The following is a 25,634-nucleotide window of genomic DNA, read 5'->3' as shown; positions in this document are numbered from 1 at the left end:
ACGACAAAACTGAGGAAACAAAAATAAAATGGTGAAAACATTCACCTTTTCACTTAACGCATGCTATACTTTCGTATACAAACAAGCATTTCTAATTTCCACATATTTTACATGTGAAATGACACAACCTGGAAAAAAAAAAAAGGCAAAGAGGGACGACTTCTATACAAAACTTTGATTAACAACAAAGTAACAAATCAAGCGTGTTGATGTCTAAGAGAGTCTGATGGCCATTTCTTGAAGAAGTGCCCGCTTCTGTGAAGCGTCGATCACTTGATTGGATTCGGCATTCTCCAGCACATCGGCAATTATTGCTGCCGCATGACCCAGAGGTTCTTCTGCAGCTCTCTTCAGCATGAAAGCCTGAATTTCAGTACCGCGCACAAGCTTTAGATACTATGGCAGTTTTAATAATATCAACAAAAAAGCCTAGCCAACCTTTGGAAAAAAGAGCGAGAAGGAAACAATATGCAAATGGGGTTTGACCTGTCCATGATGTGTTATTGTCAATGCACAGGGTTGCTGATACCAAGGTTCACCATCTATTTGAACAGGAAATGCAGCAAAAAGTTGAATTTTGATCAATTGACCCTGTGCAAGCCTCCGAGCTTTGGAGAGCCCCACCTGTTTGCAAGAGCAGTAACCTTATCACAAAAGAGTGAAACGAAAAGGCAGCTAACAATCAAACAGACAAATCAAGCCGATACATTTAACCAGGAATAAATTCATTCTTCAAAAATAATAACCATCAAAAAGTGCTTTACCAGTTAAACATTTGCTGCAACTTTTGTCAGAGAATCACCAGATAGCAGTTATCAGATGTTTTTACAGCAAGGATATGAACACACAACATAAACAAATGCCTAAGGAGAAGCTACTTTAACACACTTAAAAATTTACTTACGAAAAAACAGCTCTCACAGGACCATGAAAATTATGTTTGCCACATTTACTGTGAAAGTGTTTCCTATTACCTGGAGCTTCCCAAGATGCCATGTACCAGAAATGCTAACAACCTCCAGCATCTTATCGTGCATGGATTGAGGATCAAAATTGTCATAATTTTCATCTTCATTCTGCCACAAGTCTACTCCACCCATGTAGCTTCCAATATTAGCTACAAGAACACCTTCTGCATCCTAGAGATCAAGTCATAACTAATCATTAAAGATAAATGATCTTTTAGTTAATTAAGTGGTTTCAAGACCGAAATTACTCTCTAAACATTTCTAAAAAGGAAACACTGAATTATCCACCAAATTTCCAATATAAACTTTTGCACCTTTTATTCATGATGGAAAATTTGTTAGTATTTGTAGAGAGTCGAATAATATTTCTGCAACTTCTATAAGAACCATGAAATTTGCAAAAATATAAACTGAAGTAAGATATCACATATCAAATCACTAAGAAAGGCAAGCATTCACAGCTCAAATGATTTTTTCCACAAGGATAGTTGAGCCTTTTGCACTACCTCGGGAACTTCAATCTCAACACCATCAACCTCCACCCTAACTTGCCATGGAAAATCCGCAAATGTCCAATCCATCATACTCCTGGCACCTTCTCTAGCATAAAGAACTTTGTTCATGAACTGCAGCATTGTTGCAAAGACTTTTAGTCATGAATGCATATTAAACAAAAAGACAATAATATGGAATATAATTCTCAGTTATGCCCAAGATATTCCATACAAATGCCACAAACAAAACTAATACACAGATGATGGAGTTCACTACATAAAAAGGAAAACAGAAAACTATCATAGACAGCAGGATCTTAATGTAGCAAAATCACATCAGCCAGTACAGACCTTGACTACCCAGCTCAGTATTGAGTATACAGACTAATAAACCATGGGTGGACTTGGCTTGCTATTAAACTCTTGATAAAGAACTTGTTTCTCTTCATAGAGGAAGGTGAACTTGTCTTGCTATTGAATTCGAGAACCCGGATAGCACACATTGAGGATAAAACATGAGAAGGTCGAGATGGTTTGGACATGTTTTGCATCGACCTATAGATGCATTCCGTTGCTATGAAACCATGATAAATGAAGGTGTTAAAAAGGACGGGGTAGACCTAAAATTACATGAAGGAAGTGGTCTCAAGGACCTCCAAATACTTGATATGAATAGACTTGGTTAAAGATAAGGTAAAATGGAAGAAAAAGATCCATATAGATTATATAGATTATAGCTACTGGTTGAAGGTATGTCTTAAGACTCGTATGTCGTATGGAACTATTATTATCAGTATTATATTATTAGTATTACTTCTATATATATATTTTACGTATTTTTCACTTTTACTTTATATTTATTATGAGAATGTACGACATAAGATATAATGAGAAATGAGCATTCATATAGCCAAACCCAATTTCTTTGGGACCGAGGCATAATTGTTGTTGTAGTACTTGTGTTATCCAAACTCTCATCTTCTGCACCGTAACACAAAGAACAAAACATCCAAGATGAACCAGAGGATCAGAGCATCAGTAACTTCTCTTTCTTCTCTTTCCTGAGACACCCATCTAAAGTCTAAGCAAATAAACCACCTTTTCGTGTTACATAAATACTATGCTGCAGAGTATTAGATACTTGAAACCTTACTCTGGAAGGAAAATGTTAACTGGGTCTATTGGCGCCTCAAGTAACATTGACATGTCGAATACTCAAGTAAATATAGTTCAAGTTCTGAGTACCAAGTAAATATAGTTCAAGTTCATTTCTTCGAACCTAATAAACTTTAATGAAGTATTCTTATTTCTTCTCCTCTTTTGAGTTATTATCCTCTTATTTTGTTCTCTTCGAGTTTTTTTTCTCCTCATTTTATACTTTTTTTTGGAGAAAATCAGAACACATACAGTTACTATGACTGAAAACACTTTTTTGTTCAAGTAAGTTGGAACAGGTTACAAGTACACCCCTAAAACAGAATACATCTAAGGTAATGAACTTTCTTTTTTTGATGACTAAGAAGTCCCCAACGACCAATAGTGCACCGTGCACGGTTTGAAACAGTAAATAATGGGCCGTCCTCTCTATCCTTGTATACCTGACTTCTGTCTGAAGCAAGGTTCGAACCCGTGACGTGCACCTAAGACCTACCCAACACGCGCTCTTACCACTAGATAAAAGCCCTGGGGACAATAACAACAGAAATGACCAATAAAACAAAAGGAGTGTGGCCAGAAGAAGCAAGAAAACTTTAACTGGTCATCAGCCGATCGGTAACAATGGATGGACCTTTCCACAGACCAGGTTGATAAGAATCGGGTTATGTTAATAAACAAGAAAATAATGCGGAAGCGAAAATACTAAGATTAAAGGCAAGAAATTAAAGTAGGCAAAATTGGAGAATAAAATCCCCAATTTCGAGGTTAAGTGCTAAGAACTCTAATTGATCTTAGTATTCAAAATTAGAGGATTAAGACTAATTATGATACTAATAGAGTCAATTCAAGAACTTAGATCAAAAGTGATCTAGACCCCTATTTCAAAGAAACTAAAGACAACAATTAGTATAAGACTAATCACCTTCTTTAATTAACTTTAATAGAAACCAAAGATATCAAATTAAGAATTAATCTTATCTCCTAAAGAATCGTTCTTATAAGGTTGTAAGATATATACCAAGTAGCCACACACAAAGGTGTAAATAAGAGAAACTCTCAATTAATAATAATATTGTCTCCCCTAACAAAATAAGGAAAAGTTTCCAAATTTACTCACAACCCATATGGGCCCAATCTTCTTCCTTTTAGGCTTGGACTTTAATCATGAAATATGTGTAGCACTTTGCCCATTCTTCTCCGTAATTCTTGGACTCGTTCATGGGCTCTGCTTCCATCATAAGCATCTTCTTGATTTCACATTGAAGCCCAATAATATGAGCTTAAGGCTTTGACAAAGGTCTTCTTAGGGCTTCAATAGTATCATCATTGCCCATGGAGCTATCACAGGTCTACTCATTTCAATGTGTGAACATAAAGAGCATACAGAAATCACCAACCCCTTAAAAGGGATTGATAATAAGAGTACAAAGACAGAACGTTGAAGCTATCAAACATCGTGGTATTCAATAATCCAAGATATTCCATTATAAATATCTCTAATAATCGATGAGTATCACAAGAATGAAGATATACTCATAATCCTGACATCAACAAACACACATATAACGTCAATACACAAAACGAGCAGGACAGTTTTACAGTTGTCACCATAATACATGAACAGGGCTCAAATGTGCAGATGGAAGCCAGGCTATAAGATAGAAACATCAAGCTACAGGTTCACCATTCTGCATCTGAAGTACGCTAGTCTAAGAAACTGCAAAAGAGGTGCTATTACTTGGCTTGACGTTGACCAAAAACACTTGATATGACAAGAAAAACATCCAGGTCTGAGGAGGTATGGCAATTACGTCCCACAAATCCAGATTCCTCTTTGAGAAATTCCTTGTTGAACAAAAAATGTAGATGTAATTGCATTGTTTGAAGAAACTGGCATACAGGACTTCAGTAACCTGACTAACTGTGAATATTTGATTGGAAAAGATGACCGTAGCAAGAATATAAATCTATCCACAGTAACAAGTAATTCCACATGCAAAAAGTTCAGTGACACTTTGATTAAGACATTGTCCACATGCAACAGTGGCATAGGACTAAAATCGGGAAAAAAAATGGTGAAAAATTACCAAGAAACTAGACCGCGAAACTCCCTCAACAGGAACTAAGAATAGTCTATAATTATAGCATAAAGCCAGCCTACAGTAAAGTTCACATGGAAGCTAATTTGTTTTTCTTGCCACAACCCAACACTAATTTTATCATGATGTTATACAGCAATACGTGAAGGTTTATCATAAGTATATCGACTGTCATAGCAAAGTTTGAAGCAACAGATCTATATTTTCTCAAACCAAATTTGACAACCCAATTATGTGTTCAGATGCTCTTGTGGAACATAACACAACGTTAACATGGCAGCTAATTTGTTTATTTTACCAATTTTATGATGATGGTACACATCAACTTACAAAGCAACAGTTGAAAGCTGCAGACCTATTTCCATATAAAACCAAATCCACTAACACAATTATCACGCTTCTCATGATCTCGATAGGAAGAGGGACCTACACATGGTGTCTATTGACCTAGAAAAGGCATATACAGAAAAATTCCCAGGGACGTTCTATGGAGGTGTCCAGAGTCTAGAGGTATACATGTGGCTTACATTAGGGCAATTAAGGTCATGACGATGGATCCAAGACCCGGGAAAGAATGGCGGGAGGTGATTTAGAATACTTCCCGGTCATGACGGGGAGATTGCACCAGGAATCAGCCCTTAGCCCATTCTTATTTGTCTTAGTGATAGACAAATTGGCGCAACATATTCAGTGATGTGTGGGGTTGTATATTATTCGTATGAGACTTAATATTGCCTGAAAAGAATTGACTGACAAAATGTGTGGTGGAGTTACTGATAGGTTGGAAGTTTGGAGACTATCCTAGAATCGAAAGGTTTCGGTTAAGCCGAACTAAAACTGAGTACCTGGAGTGCAAGTTCAGTGACGTATTATATGAAGTGAAGATCGATACACAAATGATGCCCGAGAGAGGAAGTTTCAAGAATCTTGGACCTATAATCCACGAAAATGGGTAGATTGATGATGATATCACTCACTGGTGTGGAGTGGGTGAAATGGGGGCTCGCATACGAAGTACTATGTGATAAGAATGTGTTGCCAAGACTTAAGGGTAAGTTCTACCGAGTGGTGACCTGCACTGTTGTATTAGGTAGAGTGTTAGGCCATCAAGTTCTCGCCGTGGCGGACAAGATGAAGAAGCTATGTTGAGATGGTCCAAACGTATGATTAAGAGTAAGAGGTGCGTGAAAGCACCACTAAGAAGGTGTGGGAGTTAGGTTTGCCAAAGAAGAAATGGGGGAAGGTGCAGATAGTACTTGCGTATCTTTAGCTTACAGAGGATATGACCCTAGATAAGCAAGGTTTGGAAGTCGAGGATTAGAATAAAAGGATAGTAAGTAGTCGTGTATTATAGGGAAGAGCAGCGCACTAATATCATCTTACCTAGTATTCGCATAGTATCTTATTCTTCATTTTTAGTACAACTTGTCACTTCGTTTATCTTGCTATTTTATTGTTGTTATTTTCCTTTCTATGCTTCTTTGATCGCACTTTTTTGAGCCGAGGTTCAACCAGAAACAACCACTCTATCCCACAAAAGTAGGGTAAGGCCTATGCACATGCTATCCCCACCCACACTTGTTGTTACATGATCATATAAGAACATTATCTACATACCTGATTGTAGAACTTTTCGGGGTTTTCCTCCCTCATATTATGGATTTCCAATGCAACTTTTGCATCACAACCAACCCCTGGAACATCAACAATGGACACTCATCAAATTTTGCAAGGAAATAATAGTAGAGAATAAAATTGAAGTGAGACACTGATCATATTGTTCCCAGTGAAGCAAATTTAATATATCATATATATTATCTTCCGTCTAGAGAAGATCAGTCACCATACCAAGGTAGTTGTTCAAGAACTTTGGAGGCTGAAGCAACTTGCCCTGTTGGTCTAAGATAGAAACTTTCCATCGATCAAGGATAGTTACTGCTGCTTGCTCTATATCATGCAAAAGTGTGCAAAGACCACCTTGTCTCTCAACTGAACCTAAACCACCTCCCCAGGAAAGAACTCGAGCCAAATCGTTTCCTGTTCCGGCGGGGAGTATTGCCACCGGTGGAGGAGAAACATAGTTTTGTTTATCTATGGCATCCAAAACCCAGCCAACAGTTCCATCACCTCCGCAGACAAGAACCCGGAAGTGCGGCACCCTTTTGAAAATATGCAGACCAACTTCCGGTCCTTCTGTTGAGCTCAACTCAAAAACCTAAGTAGCATATCCATGGAAATCACAGATCAAAGCACTGGCTCACTGGATAATACCATGAATCTACTGAAAAAGCTAAACCACATATAAAATATTTAAACTGAAAAGACAAGTTCCATCTTTAATGACGTTCATAAGGCATAATCACGTAGCATAAAAAGGAAATTAGCAAGCCGGAAAGAATAATGTTATTATATAAACCATATTTGTTCCTTCTCCTGATAGAGATCTGCCCCCATTCACAAGACCAAGATTAAAGGGTTAGCTTTGACTTACAAATATATTAGCAGTATGAAAAGACATCTTATGCAGATAAGTGGATTTCTTAGTTATATGTTTAGACAAGTCAAATCTTTAATAATGAAACATTATTAGGTGGCACACAATTTACAACTATTCCTGGAAATGTGTCAAACACTTCAAAAAGCATGGGAAAAGAAAAGCAGATGACACATAAAATAAGACTTATATGATCTTTTCCAGCAGTTACAAACTCTTAAAGCCATTAAAAGGAAGAAGAATCAACTAACAACTCATGGTGGTAACATTATTGTTGTGCTGATTGACACATCTCTACACATAGGAAATAGATAACACAAGGTGGATGCTCAAAGATGTTAAGAACAGTGACTAGATAAGGAGTTTCACTTCACCTGAAGAGGGTTTAATAAAAGGTTCAACCGCTGCCTAAGTGAATCTCCTCGTTGAGCTCCACTTTTCTTGTTTAAAAAGACTAGCAGAGGCCTGGCATCTGAAGGCAAATCAGTCAATTCATATTTCTGCGCTATTAATTGAGATTCATCCTTCTGATTAATGGATGAACTCCTCTTGAAGCTGGGTATAGATATCAACTTTTTCACACCGCTGTCTTGCTGCTGATCCACACCCTCTCTATTTACAACACTATTGCAGTTTTCATCTATTCCACAATTACCATTCACTTGATGAGTATCAGCACTGCATTCAGCAGTTGTGTCCCCAACAACATCACCATTGCTTGTCTCCACAGAGGTCCCGCTCCCATGTTTATCATTACTGTGTTTGTATTTCTTGCTTTTACTTATTATGCTAGCACGCACTGAAGAAGCAATCTCATTGGCACCTTGTGTGATAGAACTCAGCAATCCACCCTTGTTAAACTCTTTTACATAAAGTGGAGATAGAATGAGCCTTCTGAAAGGACCCAGGTCACAAATATCACCTGTTTCGTTGAACATATTGGCATGACAATCAACATGAACTAGGCATTGACACCAAAAGCAACACCATATAGGGGATCCACCAAGGAATGAAGTTGGCTCTTCACAGTAGCTGCAGAAATTAGATTCATCAGGTTGATCAGCTACCTCTGTCCAGCGCACTGCCCACTGATGTACTACATGTGGGTATCCAAACATAGATACACATTTACAATCCTTTTGAGCACCCGGTGAGCAACTCAGATGAGCTGCTGCACCACATATGCTGCAACGATTGAAAAATCTTTCTGAAGCAACAATCGGGCCAAGAGTCTGAGAAGGAGAAATGGACATTAAACAGACACAGCAATTTAAACTTTTCCCTCGAGAAAAGGTTTCCAAAGCCCAAGTATGAGGAGCCGCAGGGACCTTATTCCTTGTTTTCGGGTTTTTCTTTGACCTGGCTATGGCTTTCATCCAACTACCGTTTATGTTCCTTCTCCACTGGAAAGCTGTGTAAAATATAGTTAAAATTCCTACTAAACCAGCAATGAAACAAGAGAGATTAAACAGAGGGGATTCTGCCATCTCAGAAGGATTTTTGCTGATCCAGCTTAGAAGTGGAAACTCTGATTCTCTATAATCTTCCATTATAAAATTCTATATTTCCATACTTTATACACAACTACACGTACGCTAGTAAAAATATGAACCTAGACAAGCATTAGGCTACGAAAACAGCATCATGCACCTCCTAACACGACCACAATCTAAAGCTATACTGGCGTTAGTATCCTATGTCGAGTTCCGTTATTCCCCAATTATGCCAAATACAGCTCACTATTCAGTAAAAGGCCACCCAACAACCCTTGGATGATGATACTTCAATTCAACACATCCTTGACCCCTGAAGGGCCCAAAACCTTTAAATCAACCCAACAAGAAACAAAATAACCTGCAAAAGATAAGAATAACATTTATATCAGAGAGTGTCCAGAAACAGAAACATTCCACTAAACCTTAACTGAGATCATGTGTCATTAACCTAATTTTGGCTAAGAGAGAAAACTGAACAGGTCTACATTTACCAAATACTAACCATAAAGTAAAACAGTTATAACACATAGCACCGAAAGGCACGTCCTAGTGAAGTGGGTTGAGAATCATGAGACCGCGGGTTCAAATCTAGCAGAGAAGAAAACACTAGAGTTTCATGATACATGTTGGTGGTGGGAGTGCGTGCAAACTGGCCCGTACCCCACAGTTATTTTTAAAAAAGAATTATTATAATGCATAGAATATGACAAATGATGAAAGATATTCCAACTTCAACACAAAAAATTGCACTTCACAAGTATCATGTTGAAGCAAATCGCTGTACTTGCTTCTCAAGTTCATCGTTTGATTACGCAGATTAACAATAAAACAAATTCAGACAAAATCCCTTACAAATAATAGCGAATTAAAACCTCCAAAAAAAAAAAAAAAAAGAAGTAGTTGTACAAAGCTCAAATTAAGAAACGACGAAAGTAGAGTGATCATAACATGTAAATGCAATCAGCAAAACCATTAACGAATTGGTAGTTAACAACCTTACCGTATTAGTACTAATTAACAAAAATTCAGAAAGTGTAGCTGCAAAACCCTAAGCGTTGGAAGGAAAAAATTGGAAAATCGAAGTCCGAATCTGCTTTGCTTTAACTTTTGCATTTTTTTGATTCGTTAATTAATAAAGTGTTACGCAAGGCAAAGGGGGTTAATTAATTTTGAATTAATACAAGTTTCTAGATATATTCCTAATCCTCTTTCTAGTTTTTAGGGCTACACGTGGATTCTCAGAGTGTGTCGACTCGACTTTGGAGGGCCCATCTCCAAATTGGGCCCTGCTCTATATGGATTATTTACACTGAAGCAACACGCTTTGGGAACACTATACCCATCACCTACGCCCATCCCCAATTTTAGTTTTTTTTTTTTTTACCTAAATTCAGATTTTTATGGTTTGATTTTCCTCTGAACCTGCGTATGACAGAAGTTATACCGTGAGTAATTTTCTTTTTAAATTAAACCTTCCAACTAACCCAGTGCTTTGATAGTAGTGAGGATAAATGTGACATTAAAATAAACTTATGCTGAAGAAAGTTCATGGTATTAAAAGTTACAAGTCCAGCATGAGTGATGACTTACAAATCAAATTTATTAATTCTGTTTACCAATTGAAATAGAAAGTAGGTTTATCTCGGATACTACCTTTGTTTCCGAGATTGTTTGTTTTAAAATAAGGGGCATATGAGAAAAAAATAGAGTTAGGCCATACAGCATGAGGTTGGATAAATTTTATGTGTTCACCCACTTCTAACAGTTATAGGCTTGACAAATCAAATCGAGCAGAGTTATACGTCATACAGCAATAACACATTCAGTATGTGGCTGAAATCGGGCAAATATTGCTTGAATAGGAGCCGCTGTAAATCTTCAATCAAATATTTTTTATCTGAAGATGGAAGGTAAGTTTTGTCAACAAGAACACCAAAATCAGATGTGTATACATGGATTTTGAATAACAGTTTGGTTTGATGGATGATGGCAGAGCACACTCTACCTTTGCTCCCACATTCTTCCGTGTCAAGAATGATTCAATTGAATCGTCTGAAGTTGATATGTAAAATCTCAAGGACTTAGAAAAGGCTCATTTATGTTAATCAAATTAGTACTTGTGCGGAAGTATTTCCCCTATCATAGAAAGTATGAAGCAGGCGTCGTCTTTAAAGCAAAAAAATCAAATCAATTGTCCACCCTCAGCGTGTTACTATCCAAAAATACAAAACTAAACGTACAAATGCGGTCGTGCAGGTGCAGCTGAGTTAACAGGCGCTCATAGCCAGGGAATTAGGTTATTCGATCAAGTAAGCCTTTCTTGTATTTGCAATACAATTTATTCTCATTCTGAAAAATATTGTCATCTATTCTTCTCTTGTGTTTTTAAATAGTCACCTACAAATTAAAAATCATCACTACTAAAATTCCCCTTAATGTTAATCCAAACAGCATGTTCTTGGTACTTCCAAGACTAAAACCAATTAAAGTTAATACATAAAAATGACCCTGAACTTGACACCAAATTATAACTTTAACCTTAGACTTTAACGCGCACAAATATGATATTTAACTATTCAAAACTGCACAAATATGACCTCCAATCCTACGTGGCAAAACATGTATTTAACACGCAAAACTGGATCCGTCCAGCTTAAAATCTAAGGATATAATACATAAATATAACCTTAAACTTTGACAGTGCATAAATATAACTTTTAACTATTCAAAACTGCACAAATATGACCTTTAAATTACTTTTCACTATTATTTTTTCATTATTTTCGGCTCAAAGATGAAAATGACATCTAATTTCTTGTCTTTGCAGAAAAAGAGCAATATTGAAGATTTATTAATTAAGTGGTCAGCTTCATACAAAAAAATCGAGCTAATATGTATATATATTATAAAGCAGAGGACAAATTTAAGTTATATAATATATCTAAATATTATTTATTTAAATATTAAATTAAAGATAGAAACTATACTAATAATAGAAAAAATTATAATTTTAATAAGACGCTATTAAATTAATGTTATTAAGGATAGTAGTAGTATATTAAATTAACTTTATCAGATTAACGTAATTAAAAGATGTTATTAAATTAACGATATTGAAACATTATTAAATTATCGAGAGGCGGACCTACGTGGTTGCCATGAGGTTCACCCGAACCCCTTTGGTAAAAAATTACGTTGTATATATATAAAATAGAAAATGTATATTTATGTACGTATATTAATGTTAAACCACATGAAACAAGACACTTAAATAGCTCAGTGATGTTATTTGCTCTCTTGGACGCTTCCTTCAGTCTACTGTGCGAGTTCAATCTCTGTTAGTGGCTGTTTTTTTTTAATTAAAAAAAATAGGTGTTGTTGCTATAAAAATAAATAAAATAATAATAATAATAATAATAATAATTTTTTAAAATTAAAAAAAAATTAGGTGTTGATACTATAGAAATAAATAAAAAAATTATTATTATTATTATTATTATTATTATAATAACAATAATAATAATAATAAAAACAAAGTTTTAACACCAAAAATAAAACTTTGACAGTGCACAAATATGACCTTTAACTATTCAAAACTGCACAAATATGAACTCTTTCCAAGTCGGCCCTTTTAACGACGTGGCACCATGATTGGCTTACCTTTACACGTAGGATCATTTTTATGTATTAACTCAACCAATAATATTCCTAAAACTTTGGCATCATGATGCACACGGTAGAGCCTATGAAACTATTACCATGGCAGTCTAAGCAACTTACTAGGAATATTCAATGTAGGAAAGCCAGTAACACACAAATTCCTTCGACCTCAATTCACAATGTAAATTATGTTATACAGTGGCAGATACGATCCAACTTTATACAGCATTAACACAAAGCCAATGATAAACACAGAGTTGGAGCTCCCTGCAACCACCTTGTCCACAAAATAAATCTATCTGAACATGCAAAAACTTCTGGAGTGAACGAAAATTTCTCATCTAAATAGGGTAAGGAATCAAATTGTGACAAGACTTCGGTGTATCACTAGAATGGACAAATATTTCATAATTCAGATTGGATATAACATCTGCTGAAGATATTTAACATTGCAGAAAGCCATTCTCTAAATATTAGATGGATATGCAAACCTGATGCATAGGTATGCTAGTTGAATATCAAACAGAAAATGTGACTGTTTCCATGAGTATGAGCCATGATTTTGTAAAGACGACTTTCCCTCCTCGAAAACACAGAAATATAAAAAAGGCAGGCAAACTCTGATAGACAGCAGCTGAAGCAACATATCTGAAGTACGAAGGACAAAACTAGCATATTGATGCCAAAAAGAATCCCACATTAAAGAAAAAGGGCAAAACATGCAGAGAAAGGTTCAACAATACCCTACATCTACATAGGTCCAACACGAAATTATAAGTTTAAAACAACTCATGTATTCATAAAAACGGCTGCTGCTTTTTCATCTCTTAATTGGCAGCAGTAATTCTTCCAGCAACTTGGTCAAGATCTCTTTGTCCGTTGGATGTGATTCTCCTTCCACTGTGTACAAAAGGAAGTAAAAAGATATAAATCAGAACAATACTAACAAATAACTACATAATTCTTGCTCAAAAGACATTTCAATACTGAAACGTCAATCCAAGTAGTTGTTTCTAACCAAAAGATTTCCATGTCTATAGCAAGACCAAAACACAAAAACGCAATTTGATTGTGAAAAAAACACATACCCCTTGGGTTCAAAGTCGATGATGTTCATGGTCTGCAGCTGCTGAAGGATGTGGCGTGCAACTGAACCACTGCTCTTGCAGAAATGACGTGGACGACTGCCATTCCTCTGGTTACCACCATAGATTCTTCTGAATCCACCAACACCAATACCTCCTCTCAAATAGATCTTTCTTGCCATAGAAGCTGTCGATAAAATTCGAAACAGACCGGAAGAAAAGTCAGGAAGCCAAAATTTTGATTCACATGAACCCTTCTTCAGAGATCAGTGTGTGAGACTATAAGAAAAGACATACCCGCCCTAATGTAGTACCAATCAGGGTCGTATGGGGCAAGCTCTTTCAGTTTTCCAGTCTTGACAATGTCAGTCCACTCGGGAAGCTCCATCTACAGATGTGAAATTTAATACGCACTCAAACAAATAAGACCACATTGAATTTCACCTCACATTAAAACTGACATTCTGCAGCAAGCTAGTCTAAACAACAAACACTAAAACACTAGAAGGGGGGAAAATACAATCATCCTAATAATAAAGGGCAGTGGCAGACACTGACTACTGATTATAATATATAAACATTTAATAAAGTACTATAAAAAAAATTTTGCACAACGAATGAGCAGGATTTCAACTTTCTGGTCTCAAGATTACAAATTACATCAACAAAACCAGCACAATCCCACAAGTTTGGTCTATGGAGCGTGATACTAAAATCAAAGAATAAGCTAGTAAGAGAGTAACACTAACAGAACCAAAAAGGGAAACATGCTCCACTAACTACTAACATTCTACACTAAACCCCAACACATATATCTTATTATCAACAGTCATGTCATAAGCAGTGGTAGTATGGTGTCCGGTTCAAACATCTCTCCCCAAGATTTTTTTCAGCCTACCTCTACCCCTCCTTATATCCATATCCAAGTTTAGCCAACTTCTCACATCTCCTTAATAAGCCAACATTACAAATTCAAGTGTCAACGGCTGATTCCTAAATTTAAAGTGTACAGAATCAATAAACTTCCTAGCACACATACAAATCAATCAAATTAGCATGTTCAGCTAAACCTGTATCTAAGCTTTACGCCCATGCGTTGCATGAAAGGAGATCTTACTCTATAACCCTCACACTACATACAGACTCCAAGTGTAACCAAACAAGATAAACACATTACGAGCATACGCATTAACAAAACATAGCAGCAGATTCAATTAAAAATCGTATACACCTACTCCACTTACAACCACACTAGCAGTCCTAAAACAAGAATTAACCCACAGCTTAACATTATTTTAGACAGCTCTACAAACCAAAACTATAAGCAAATCACATAGAAAACATAGTAAACACAAAATGAGTCATCCAAAACAAGCTCCATTACCCTAACACAAATTTCAAAAGCAGATACAAGCAATCTCATTCTATCATCCTCAAACTACATATTCTAAATTAACCAAACAAGATAAACACAGAAAGTATACGTGTAGTAACAAACACAGCAGCAGATTCAAGTACAAATCAGACACATCCTAGTATATTTACAACAAACCTAGCAGTCCTAAAACATGAATTAGCACAGCCTCACATGACTTCATTACTCTCCAAATCATCTACAGTTATCCATTCACTATACAACTGTACTAGCCAAAAGTATAAACAAATCACATATCACATATAGAAAACACAAAATGAATCAAATTACAATCTCTATTAACCTAACACACAAATTAAAAGCATATAGAAAAAACACTAAACTCCATTAAACACACCTTGCCGGAGCGCTTGAGATGAGCGGCATAAGCCTTGACGAACTCGTGTGGTGAAACATCCTTAACATTCCTCGCCGGCTCCATTTTTCCCTACCCTTTCTTCTACTTGCGGCGCCTTGTGCGTCTCTTTGCTTAAGGGTTTCGTATTGTAAGATGGAAGAAGGTGCTAGGGTTTATATATTTATAGGAACAAATGTGGTAAAGGCCCATTTACACAGGCCCAACATTGCAATGTTTGTAGGCCGAAAAAACAAGTAATTACTTTTGTGAAAATTATCTATTATACGTTTATTAGATAGTTTATTGCAAGTTGTAGCAATACTTTTCGATAATTATTGAATTGTATTTTTAATTACAAGTTGTAGCAGTTTTAAAAAAATTAAAAATTAAAATTTATTTCTTGGATATATATCAATTAAAATATCTCCTAAATTTGTGTGTTATCTTTCACACTCACATAAATTATCATGTTTTTAGTGAGTAAAAATAAACTAAATAACTTATTTAATCTGCACGTTTTCTATTGTCTCTAATAATTTATTACTATACATTTCTTTCCATTCTGAAAAGTAGCATTAATTTATATTCTTATCTATTCATTATTTTTCTTCTATTTCTATTTTATTGGATTAAGATTTTTTTCTCATAGTAATACGTCTACCTTAATTATGAAACTGATACAAAAAAAAATCTGTTAATGAAAAAATAATATAACAAATTATATTGAAATGTTTATATATTCATCTCATTTACTAAATGGTATTTTTTATTAGGGTCTCAGTGTATGTAATTCATATAAAAATATTATAAAAAATACTGTAAATTCATTTAATAACTAGGTTTGTACCCAAACTCTTTATATGTATTAAATTTTATTTAATTTTTAAATCAAATTTAAATCATGTTATGTACCAACATCATGTATAAAACAATTTCTTTATTTTTGAATTTTGATCTATAAAATTGAAATGTAAAATGATATACAAAAATGATGCATACTTATTAATGTTTTTAATGGATGAAAATGGTATTGAAATAAAATGTAAAATGTTTTTTTATTTTTTTAAATAAAAAAAATTGATGATTAAGATAAAAAAATAATAATAATAATATTGGGTTCCACTCAGAATTTGATTTATGATTTTGGTAGAAAGAAGAAGGTAGGTATTTTAATGAAATTTTCGAACGACTAATATATAAAATCTAGATAATAATGAATTGTTATATCTTTTTTTTAAATAACTTTTCTATCTTTAATAGCAGCTTATATACAAATGCTTAATTTTATTTTTTAGATGTATGGTATAGATATACAAATTGTTTTACCTTTTTTTTTAATATCAAATCATCTACAAACTTTATGGATTGTGATATTCGGTTAAGAAGATATACTTTAGATTATAAATTGAATGAAATTGGTTTATAAAGTAATTTCTTATATATCACAATCGTATGAAATGTGTATGTGATAGATATATAAACTAATATCTATGAATTATGATATTTAATTTAATTGATACTAGTTTATATATTCATTTCATACAGAATTTTATCTCATTTACTTTCGTATTAAATTAAAGTTGAATGAACACTATCATCTTCCCTACTAAAGAAAAAATAATCAAGATCTATAAAAAAAAAAAAATGGTGATACATCTAATTTTTCAATAATAGGAAAAGTAAGAAAGAATATTGTGGTAAAAAGATGAAATCATCTATGAAGGATTTTGAAGAAATATATCTGAAAAAAATATAAAATAAAATAGAATGAAAAGAGGAAGAGAGAGTTGTATTTTGTGAGAGAATTGTGAAATTGTATAACAAATTAGGAAAAGAATAAAGAAAAAAAAAATAAGAGGAGAGAGATATTAAGGTGTGATGGATATCCACTTATTAATAACAAACTGTTTTATTTTAGAAATCTTTTTTATTAAAAAAATATTTTTTTCTTTATTTAAAAAATTGCTATTAATTGCAATCTAACAAGTATTGATATGACTTGCAATATACAATCTAAGGATGTATATTTTGATTTTTTTTCCCCTTACTTTTTAGTTTTTTTTTTGGGGGGTGGGGGGGGGGGGGGAGGGGGGGTTTAAAAAACCAAGTAATTACTAATTATCAATATTTTCAGCTAAGCAAAAGAGAATTGTAATAGGAATGACACTTTACAAGAATTTGTTTCTTCAATTTTTATAAGAATGAAATAAAAATTCATAACTTATTTAAGTCGACATAATTAATGATTAAAAGATGGAAAAATACCCACGAAAATATTTGATCTTTAATTAAATTTCTAATGGAGCATATTGAACTTTGCAGGGGTCCTATTACCCTTTATACTTTTTTAATCAAAATTAATTCCCCCAGACTCTTTTAAAATGGAATTAATTCCCCCCCCCCCCCCCTCCCTCAAAACGTATACTCAGTTTTTTAGGTGGGAAGTGTGGTACACATGCTTTGTCTTCTCCATTTTATCACTTTTCAATATTTTTTCACCATTACAACCATATTAAAGATTCCAGAACTCAAATTCATCCTACAAATCAAATTCCAAATAATTTCATTGAGTAAATTTCAAATTCCAAAAGTTTTCAAATTTAATTATGAAGAAAGTTTCTTCATACTTGAATTTCAAATTTCAAGTTTCAATTCCGCCAACTCAATGGAATCTTCCATTGAGTTTCAAAATCCAAGTTTCAATTACGCCAACTCAGTGGAATGAAATTTCAATGTTAATTTCAAGTTCAATTTCAATTTCAAGTTTCAAGTTTCAATTACGTCAAATTTCAATTTCAATTGAATGGAATCTTCTATTAATCTTCAAGAATAGAAACTGAAATAGAATCTTCAAGAATTCAATTTCAATTAACAATGGAGCAACTATTGTTGAAAAAGGGAAAGAAAGAAGAAAGAATAAATAAGAAAGAAGAATGAAAAACTTTAAATAAATAAAAATTATAAAACTTTAAATAATTATAAAATTAAGGGATTGTTTGGCCAAAAAAAAAGTTTAAAATATTTTTAGCACTGTTCACGCGCTCAATGCGCGTGACTCACACACAGGGTGCTAAGTGGCAGATATATGCCATTAAAATACGAAAAAGAAAGTCTGGGGGTAATAGGATCCCCGCAAAGTTTAGTATACACAACTGGTAATCCGGTCAAACTTCAGGTATTTTTGTGAGTATTTTCCCTTAAAAGATTATATGAAAAAACGTATGCATCGAAGTGGACGACTAATTTTAAAATTTTATTTGAATTTTTTACGAGAAAATAGATTAATACTAGAAGAATTATTTATATGAATAAATTTTATAAAACTAAACATAGCAATAATGGCATAAGAATGGCAAAATAACCTTCTGGACCCCTGTACTATGTTGGTTTTGTAAGTTGAACACTTCTATTTACATATTTGTCATCTGGACCCCTGAACCCACTAAAAAACAACATTTTAAACCCTTTTGTGGTGAGTGTAACACACTCTCCCCCAGTCAGCTGTCACGCTTGACAAGTCTGCCGCGTCATCTGCCACGTCATTTTTAAAAAAAAGTATTACATTAAATTCCAAGTTATTTTTAAAATGTTGCATAACAAAGTAAATATTAAAATTAATTTAATTAAATAATAAAAATTTATAAATTGTAGAAAATTTTGAATAATCATGTTTTTATTTTTGCTCACAAATTAAACATCAAATTCATTCCAAATAATTAAAATTATTCTCCAACTAATTTAAATTTTTAACTATAAATTCATATATACAAACGTAATAAATTTTTTATTTTTATATTTGAATATTTTTAACAAATTCACAAAAAGTTTAATTTTTTTCAAGCGAAATTCGCTATTTTTTCAATGTTCACTATCACTCACTTTCAATTTAAATTTAAATTTTAACCCCTCCCCCCACCCCCTCCCAAAAAAAAAGATTTCAAATTTAAATTTTAATCCCCCAAAAAATAAAAAGATTTTAATTTTAATTGTAATTAAAAAAAATTGAATTGAGAGCGAAAATTAAAATAAAAAATAAAAAGTGAACGTGGGGAGGGGGGGCTGGAAGAGTGTTGGGGTGGGGTGGGAGGGCGGGGGGGGAGGTAGGGACGGGGGGGGGGGGGGGGGGGGGGGTGGGGAGAGAAAAAATATTTTTAAATTTTTTTTTAAAATTATTTTTAATTTTTTAAAATAATTTTAAAATATCTTTAAATTTTTAAAAATATTTTTGAAATTTAAAAAGATGGAGGGAAAAAAAGGACCGTTTTTTATTTTTCTTATTTATTAAAAATATTTTTAAATTTTAAAAAATGTAGGAAGAAAAAGGACCCTTTTTAATTTTTTAATTTTTTTTTAAAAAAAATTAAATTATTTTTAAAATTTTAAAAATATTTTTAAATTTAAAAAGATGGAGGAAAAAAAAGGACCCTTTTTAAATTTTTTATTTTATTTTAATATTATTTTTATATTTTTAAAAATTATTTTAATGTAAAATGGCCAAAAATTGACCTCCACTCGCACCCCAGGCGAGTGACTACACTCTCATTGTCCTAGTCATCATTTCAATGCCACATAGGCGAGGTCAACGGTCAAAGGGTGCAAAATGTTGTTTTTTAATGGATTCAAGTATCCAGATGACAAACATGTAAGTAGAAGTGTCCAACTTACAAAAACGACATAGTATAGGAGTTCAGAAGATCATTTTATGTAAACTTTTCTCGAATACACACAAGTTTGTGTTATAAGTATTTCCTACTTATAATAAATTTTTAAACTACAATCGATTTATTTAACTTTTCAATGTCATATGGTTGAAATAAATAATACAACAACAAAAACAACAACATACCCAGTGTATTCCCATATGGTGAGGTCTGGGAAAGGTAGAGTGTACGCAGATCATACACTATCTCAGGTGAAGTAGAGAGGTTGTTTCCGATACACCCTCGGCTTAGAACCAATAACAATATAACAAACACAAAACATAGATGTATGTAAACTAGTATAATGTGTAAAATAAACTAACACTGCTAGCCACAAAATAATACTACAACTACAAGATAATACTAAAAAGGGTCGTTTGGTGTGAGGTGCTAAAACAAATAATTCTGGGATAAAAAAATTTAATGCGTGTTTGGCTGACAACATTCGGGATAACTCATCTCGAGACTAATAAATAGTACCGAAATAAGTTATCCACATGATTAGTGGGATAACAATCCCATCATAATTTATCCTTGGGATAAATTTATAAAAGGACAAAATTACCCCTACCTATATTCATGCACAGGCCACTTTACGTACGTACGTACGTATGTGCATAATTAATTAATCAATCTAACTCAACAACTTTAGGCTATCTATAAATTATACTGACATAACCATATACGTAAACCAAGTAGTAAGGTAGTAATTTTATATTTATACAAATGATAAACATTATAATTTGGCCATTTGGACGGCTAACAAACTATATAACAAAGGTAGACATGTTAAATAAATATAAGAATATTTTATGCATATTAATATTTTTCACATTTTATGTTAAATATTTGATGAATAATAAACTAAAAACTTTTCATAAATGCATAAAATGTAGATGAATATTAAATTTTATTTGTTTTAAGATGAAATTTGTAATGAGTTAATCCTCAATATTTTCATAAATATTAAAATTATTAGAGTTATAATTAACTTATCTTCAATTGAGTCATATTTACTGACAACCTAAACTACCCCCAAACCCACAAATTCATATTAGCATCTTGTAACTAATTTTCCAGTCAAAGACAAATTTAATTAACTAGCACAGGCCTTGTCGTAGTTATAAACCATTGTTAAGCATTTGAATTGAGATGTTGATCACCATATTATATGAGTGATACGTGTTCACAATCGACTCCATTGTTCAATTACATATTTTAAATTAAATAGTTTTTTAGTTACTTGAAAACTAATATTGTATATATCAATTAAAATGAATTTTAATATTTTATATTATATGAGTGATGTGTGTTTAAATGAAGTGACATAAACAAGAAATCTTCTTTTCCTTTAACAAACTTAAGTTGTAAGTTTTTATTCAAACTAAATAAGATGTAGTAAGATTTTTTCTTTTAAACACACACGGCATAATCATGGGAAGGCACATGAAAAAAAAATTAAAACTAAATAAGCTGAAAGTTTTATTTTTAAAATACACACGATATAATCATGAAAATGCACACACACGAAAAAATTAAGCTAAATAAGATGAAAGTTTTATTTTTAAGAATAAATATTTAAAGCTTGAAAAGAAATATACATATATAAAAAAAAAAAAAATAAGATGGAAGGTATTTTGATAATCAATTAATTTATTCTTAGAAATTATACCATGCATATTACTTTGAATACAACAAACCAAACACTCAATAAAAAACAATTACAACATAAATAATTTCGGTATAACTTATCCCAGCATAACTACATTCCTAACCAAACGACCCCAAACTATCTATCCGAAACCACAAATAATCACTCAACACCACGAACAAGAAACTTCCGACACAAATAAAGAACGCTCCCCTACAATTACCGCCGCGCTGTCACCCCCTAACCTCTACCCTAATTCGCGTCCTCCACAACTTCCTATCAAGGGTCATGTCAATTCGGACCGTCTCCTTTAGCGTGATTGGTTTGTGAGGCTTGTTAAAGTTTCACGGCTCAAACGGATGGACTTTAAAATTGTAAACTTAACATATTCGTATTGGAGTCATAACTCATAAACGTTGCACGATCGTCCATCCTTCATCTATTTTGTTCAATCGTATTATAATTTTAAAATTCTAAAATAAATATTTTCTGCAAGATAATAATAACATAGCATCGATATCTAAATCTTCAAGTCCAACAACTAATTTTTCCGATAATTCTTATTAAGTACTACGAATTATAATTAAACACAATAAAGAAAAGAGAATAATCCATTCATTGAAAATAAAAAATACTCATAAGACTTCAATTTATATGCACGTTAGTCAATTATTTAAACATTGGGTGTTTGTCAGAGAAAAAAAAACAAACGGGTACAGAAAAAGTTAAATTTATAAAAAGATAAACTGAAAGGGTAAACAGTGGAAAACATTTTTCTATTTTCACTTGTTTTGTTAGGAGTATAATATAACGTTGGAAAAATGTTTTTCAAAAGAAACTCATTTTCCTCTATTCGAAAGAAAATGACTTTCCTTATGGGCTAAGAGAGTCATTTTTTACAAAAATATTGAGTTGTGACTTATGGAAAATTGGAACCAAAATAAACCAAAATATTAGTAAAGTGCCCGAAATAGATCACATATTTAATAAGTTACCAAAATAGGTTAAACGTAATAATTTATTACGTTTTATACCCTTTTTAACGATTTGATAGCGGATGTGTACAGTAAAAAAGTTTTAGTAAAACATAGTAATAATTTATTATGTTTTACAAAACTTTTTTATAAAACGTAATAATTTATTATATTTTACAATTTTTTGTTTGTAAAACGTAATTATTTATTACGTCTACATAATTTGACATAAAGAAGTGATGTGATAGTACATTGAGTTTTTAAAAAAAATTATAAATTAAAACTTTATAACTTTTTAAACTTTTATAAATTAAAACTTTTTATTACAATTTATAAATTATAATTTTTTATTACGTTTCTTACCAATTTTTTTTTTTTAAATTATTGTTTTATTTTGTCAAATCAAGTACCACCTAACTCACTCTTTTTGACTTTTTTCTTTCATAAATCGTATTAAGAAGTTACTTTTTAATCAATAAAAAAATTATAAAATAAAAAATACGTAATTATAATTTTTTTATTAATACGTGATAAAAAATTATATTGTTTTCTAAATTTGATCAGATGAATGTATAATTGTTGATGTCACATCTCATACAAACTGACCGAATGATTAAAAATATGTAGTTAAATATTATGTTTTAAAAAATATATTATATTTTTAATTAGAGGGTCATACGCTTATGTAAAGTTAAAATTTAGTTAGAAAAAAAATATATTTTCTATTCTCCAACCAAACACCATAATTTTTTTTGAAAAATATTTTTCACTCAGCAACCAAACATAAGAAAATAAGTAAAAACCAATTTATTTTTTATGAAAACATTTTATAGGAAAACACTTTTCATGAAAAATATTTTCCATCATACCAAACACACCCCTATCAAGTCTTTTTTTTGGGGCTAAATCAAAATGACGAGATTAAACCAAAAAGAAAAAGAGAAAGAGAGACTTCTTAATTAACAAAGACTAGGAAATCTAAACATCAAAGCATATAAATAAGAGAAAAAACATTATTTCCTCTCTGAATTTGCCTGCTCAATTTATTTTAGCACTTGAATTAAATTTTTATTTATTTACCCCCTAAACTATTTTCACGTGAATTAAATACCCCCTAAAAATACATTACCATTCTCACAGCGCATAGTGCACTACACTCGCGTTACGCCATTGTCATATCAATGTCATGTCATTGCCAAATCAAAAGTTACTACTTTTTTTAAAAAAATCTACATAATATATATATATATATATATCATATTTAAAAAGGAATCAATTTATGCCACTGATTTAAAAAGTTACAAAAATGGGTTGTTTGCACAAAATAAGTGCACAATATCCCTTTTTTCGTTTTTACACCGTTAAAATAGGATAATGCACTAAATAAGTGCACTATCCATTTTTTATATGGATAGTGCACTTACTTAGGAGTCGTTTGGTAGAGTGTACAAGATCAATGCAAAATATAGTGTATTAGTAATGTTTGCATTAGTAATACTTGTATTACTTATGCTTGTATTAGTTATGCACGTATTATTTCTTATACATTGCTTGGTTTGATGTATAAGAAATAATAAATCTTACATAATTTCTATAAAAGAAATGTTTGTTTACAAAAATACCCTTAGTTGATTTTGCGACAAATTTTTGCAACAATTTTTTTTGTCATCTCAAATATAATTAGTATTGTTGAACTAGTATATAGAGATTTCGGATTAATTGCAAGACCTTCGTCTTTGCGCATGAAATATTATGCCAACATATTAACATAGTCGAAACAAAAATAAAATATAAGACGTAAAATTAAGAAATAGTCTCAATTTTTTTTAATCTTTTAAAGACCCTCGAAGCAAAGCAAAAATATGTTACAATTATTTAAATCAATTATTCATTATTGTAGATTAAAATGGTGGGAAAAAAATTGTGAAATGTTTTGAAAAGATTCACCATTGTAAATAAAAATGGCGAGAAAGGAATGGTGAAATATTTTGAGAGGGAAATTGAGGGGTATTAAGGTTATTTAATAAGTTAATGCATGTATTAAAGACTTTGCATTACTAATACATAGAAAATGGGTGGTCTTAGTAATACATACCTTAATACACAATAGAGTGTATAACTAATGCTTGCATAAGTTATACATTGACTAAAATTTGTACCAAATAAGATATTCATAATACACATTAATTAATAAGTGCATTATTTTTGTCAATACACTCTACCAAACGACCCCTTAGTGCACTATCCATTTTTTTATGGATAGTGCACTACATAAGTGCACTATTCTTTTTTTTTTATGAATAGTGCGCTAAATAAGTGTACTATCCATTTATTTTGTGGATAGGGCACTAAAAAAGTACACTATCAATTATTTTTGATATATTGCACTTCTTTTGTGCATTATTTCCCTTTTTCTATAGTTTATTGCATTTTTTAGTGCACTATTCATAAAATAAATGGATAGTGCATTAAAAAAGTGCACTATCAATTATTTTGATATCTGCACTTCTTTTCTGAGATGAAATTTTACGTATTTTATTGTGAGATAAAATTTTAATTTTTTATAATACCAAATTGCAACATAACTTACAATGTAAAAAGTTACGTATTTGTATGTCAATGAATGGTGTAATTTTTTGTGAGATGAAATTTTACGTATTTTATTTTGAGATAACATCTTACAACTCATTACAAATAACGCATTACGCCAAACTTCAATGAAAAGTTGGTTTGATATTAGAAAAATAAAAAATGAGAGAATTTTAAAAAATCCTGCAAAAGTATTTGGGTGCTATACAGATTTATCCGGGGAAAATGGTATGGTCGAATTCTTTCCTTAGAAAATAAACCTATTTCTATTTATCATGATTTACAAATTGCTGGACGCATCATTGTTGGAGAAACATACTCCTCTAAAGCTGGTGATTTTATTATTTGGGGGGAAACACTTCAGTGGACTCAACTATATTCTAAACGGTGTGATTATGAGGTGCTATGTCGATGGCATGGTTTGACCTTACCACAAACACAATACATGACATTTCAGATATGTAAATTCAGGGATGATGCACAAGTTATTGAAC

At 32.3% G+C, this 25,634-nt stretch overlaps 2 protein-coding genes across 2 annotated transcripts; both read right to left on the bottom strand.

Moving 5' to 3' along the window:
- Positions 1-10: 10 nt before the first annotated feature.
- On the bottom strand, positions 11-9,891 carry LOC107862289 (diacylglycerol kinase 1). Its single transcript, XM_016707808.2, has 8 exons — positions 9,710-9,891; positions 7,588-9,067; positions 6,568-6,934; positions 6,337-6,413; positions 1,475-1,594; positions 975-1,139; positions 487-624; positions 11-363 (listed from the first exon to the last, which is right to left on the bottom strand). Exons 2-8 carry the CDS (start codon positions 8,761-8,763, stop codon positions 214-216), a joined length of 2,193 nt encoding a protein of 730 aa, XP_016563294.1. The 5' UTR covers positions 8,764-9,067; positions 9,710-9,891; the 3' UTR covers positions 11-213.
- Positions 9,892-13,018: 3,127 nt separating this feature from the next.
- Positions 13,019-15,443, bottom strand: LOC107862288 (40S ribosomal protein S19-3). Its single transcript, XM_016707807.2, has 4 exons — positions 15,227-15,443; positions 13,752-13,842; positions 13,458-13,641; positions 13,019-13,269 (listed from the first exon to the last, which is right to left on the bottom strand). Exons 1-4 carry the CDS (start codon positions 15,308-15,310, stop codon positions 13,197-13,199), a joined length of 432 nt encoding a protein of 143 aa, XP_016563293.1. The 5' UTR covers positions 15,311-15,443; the 3' UTR covers positions 13,019-13,196.
- Between the last annotated feature and the right edge of the window lie 10,191 nt (positions 15,444-25,634).

This window comes from Capsicum annuum, chromosome 3, assembly GCF_002878395.1.
Source record: "Capsicum annuum cultivar UCD-10X-F1 chromosome 3, UCD10Xv1.1, whole genome shotgun sequence".
Taxonomy (NCBI): domain Eukaryota; kingdom Viridiplantae; phylum Streptophyta; class Magnoliopsida; order Solanales; family Solanaceae; genus Capsicum; species Capsicum annuum.
The sequence above is the reverse complement of the archived record's forward strand: the minus strand, read 5'-3'. Positions and strand labels throughout refer to the sequence as shown.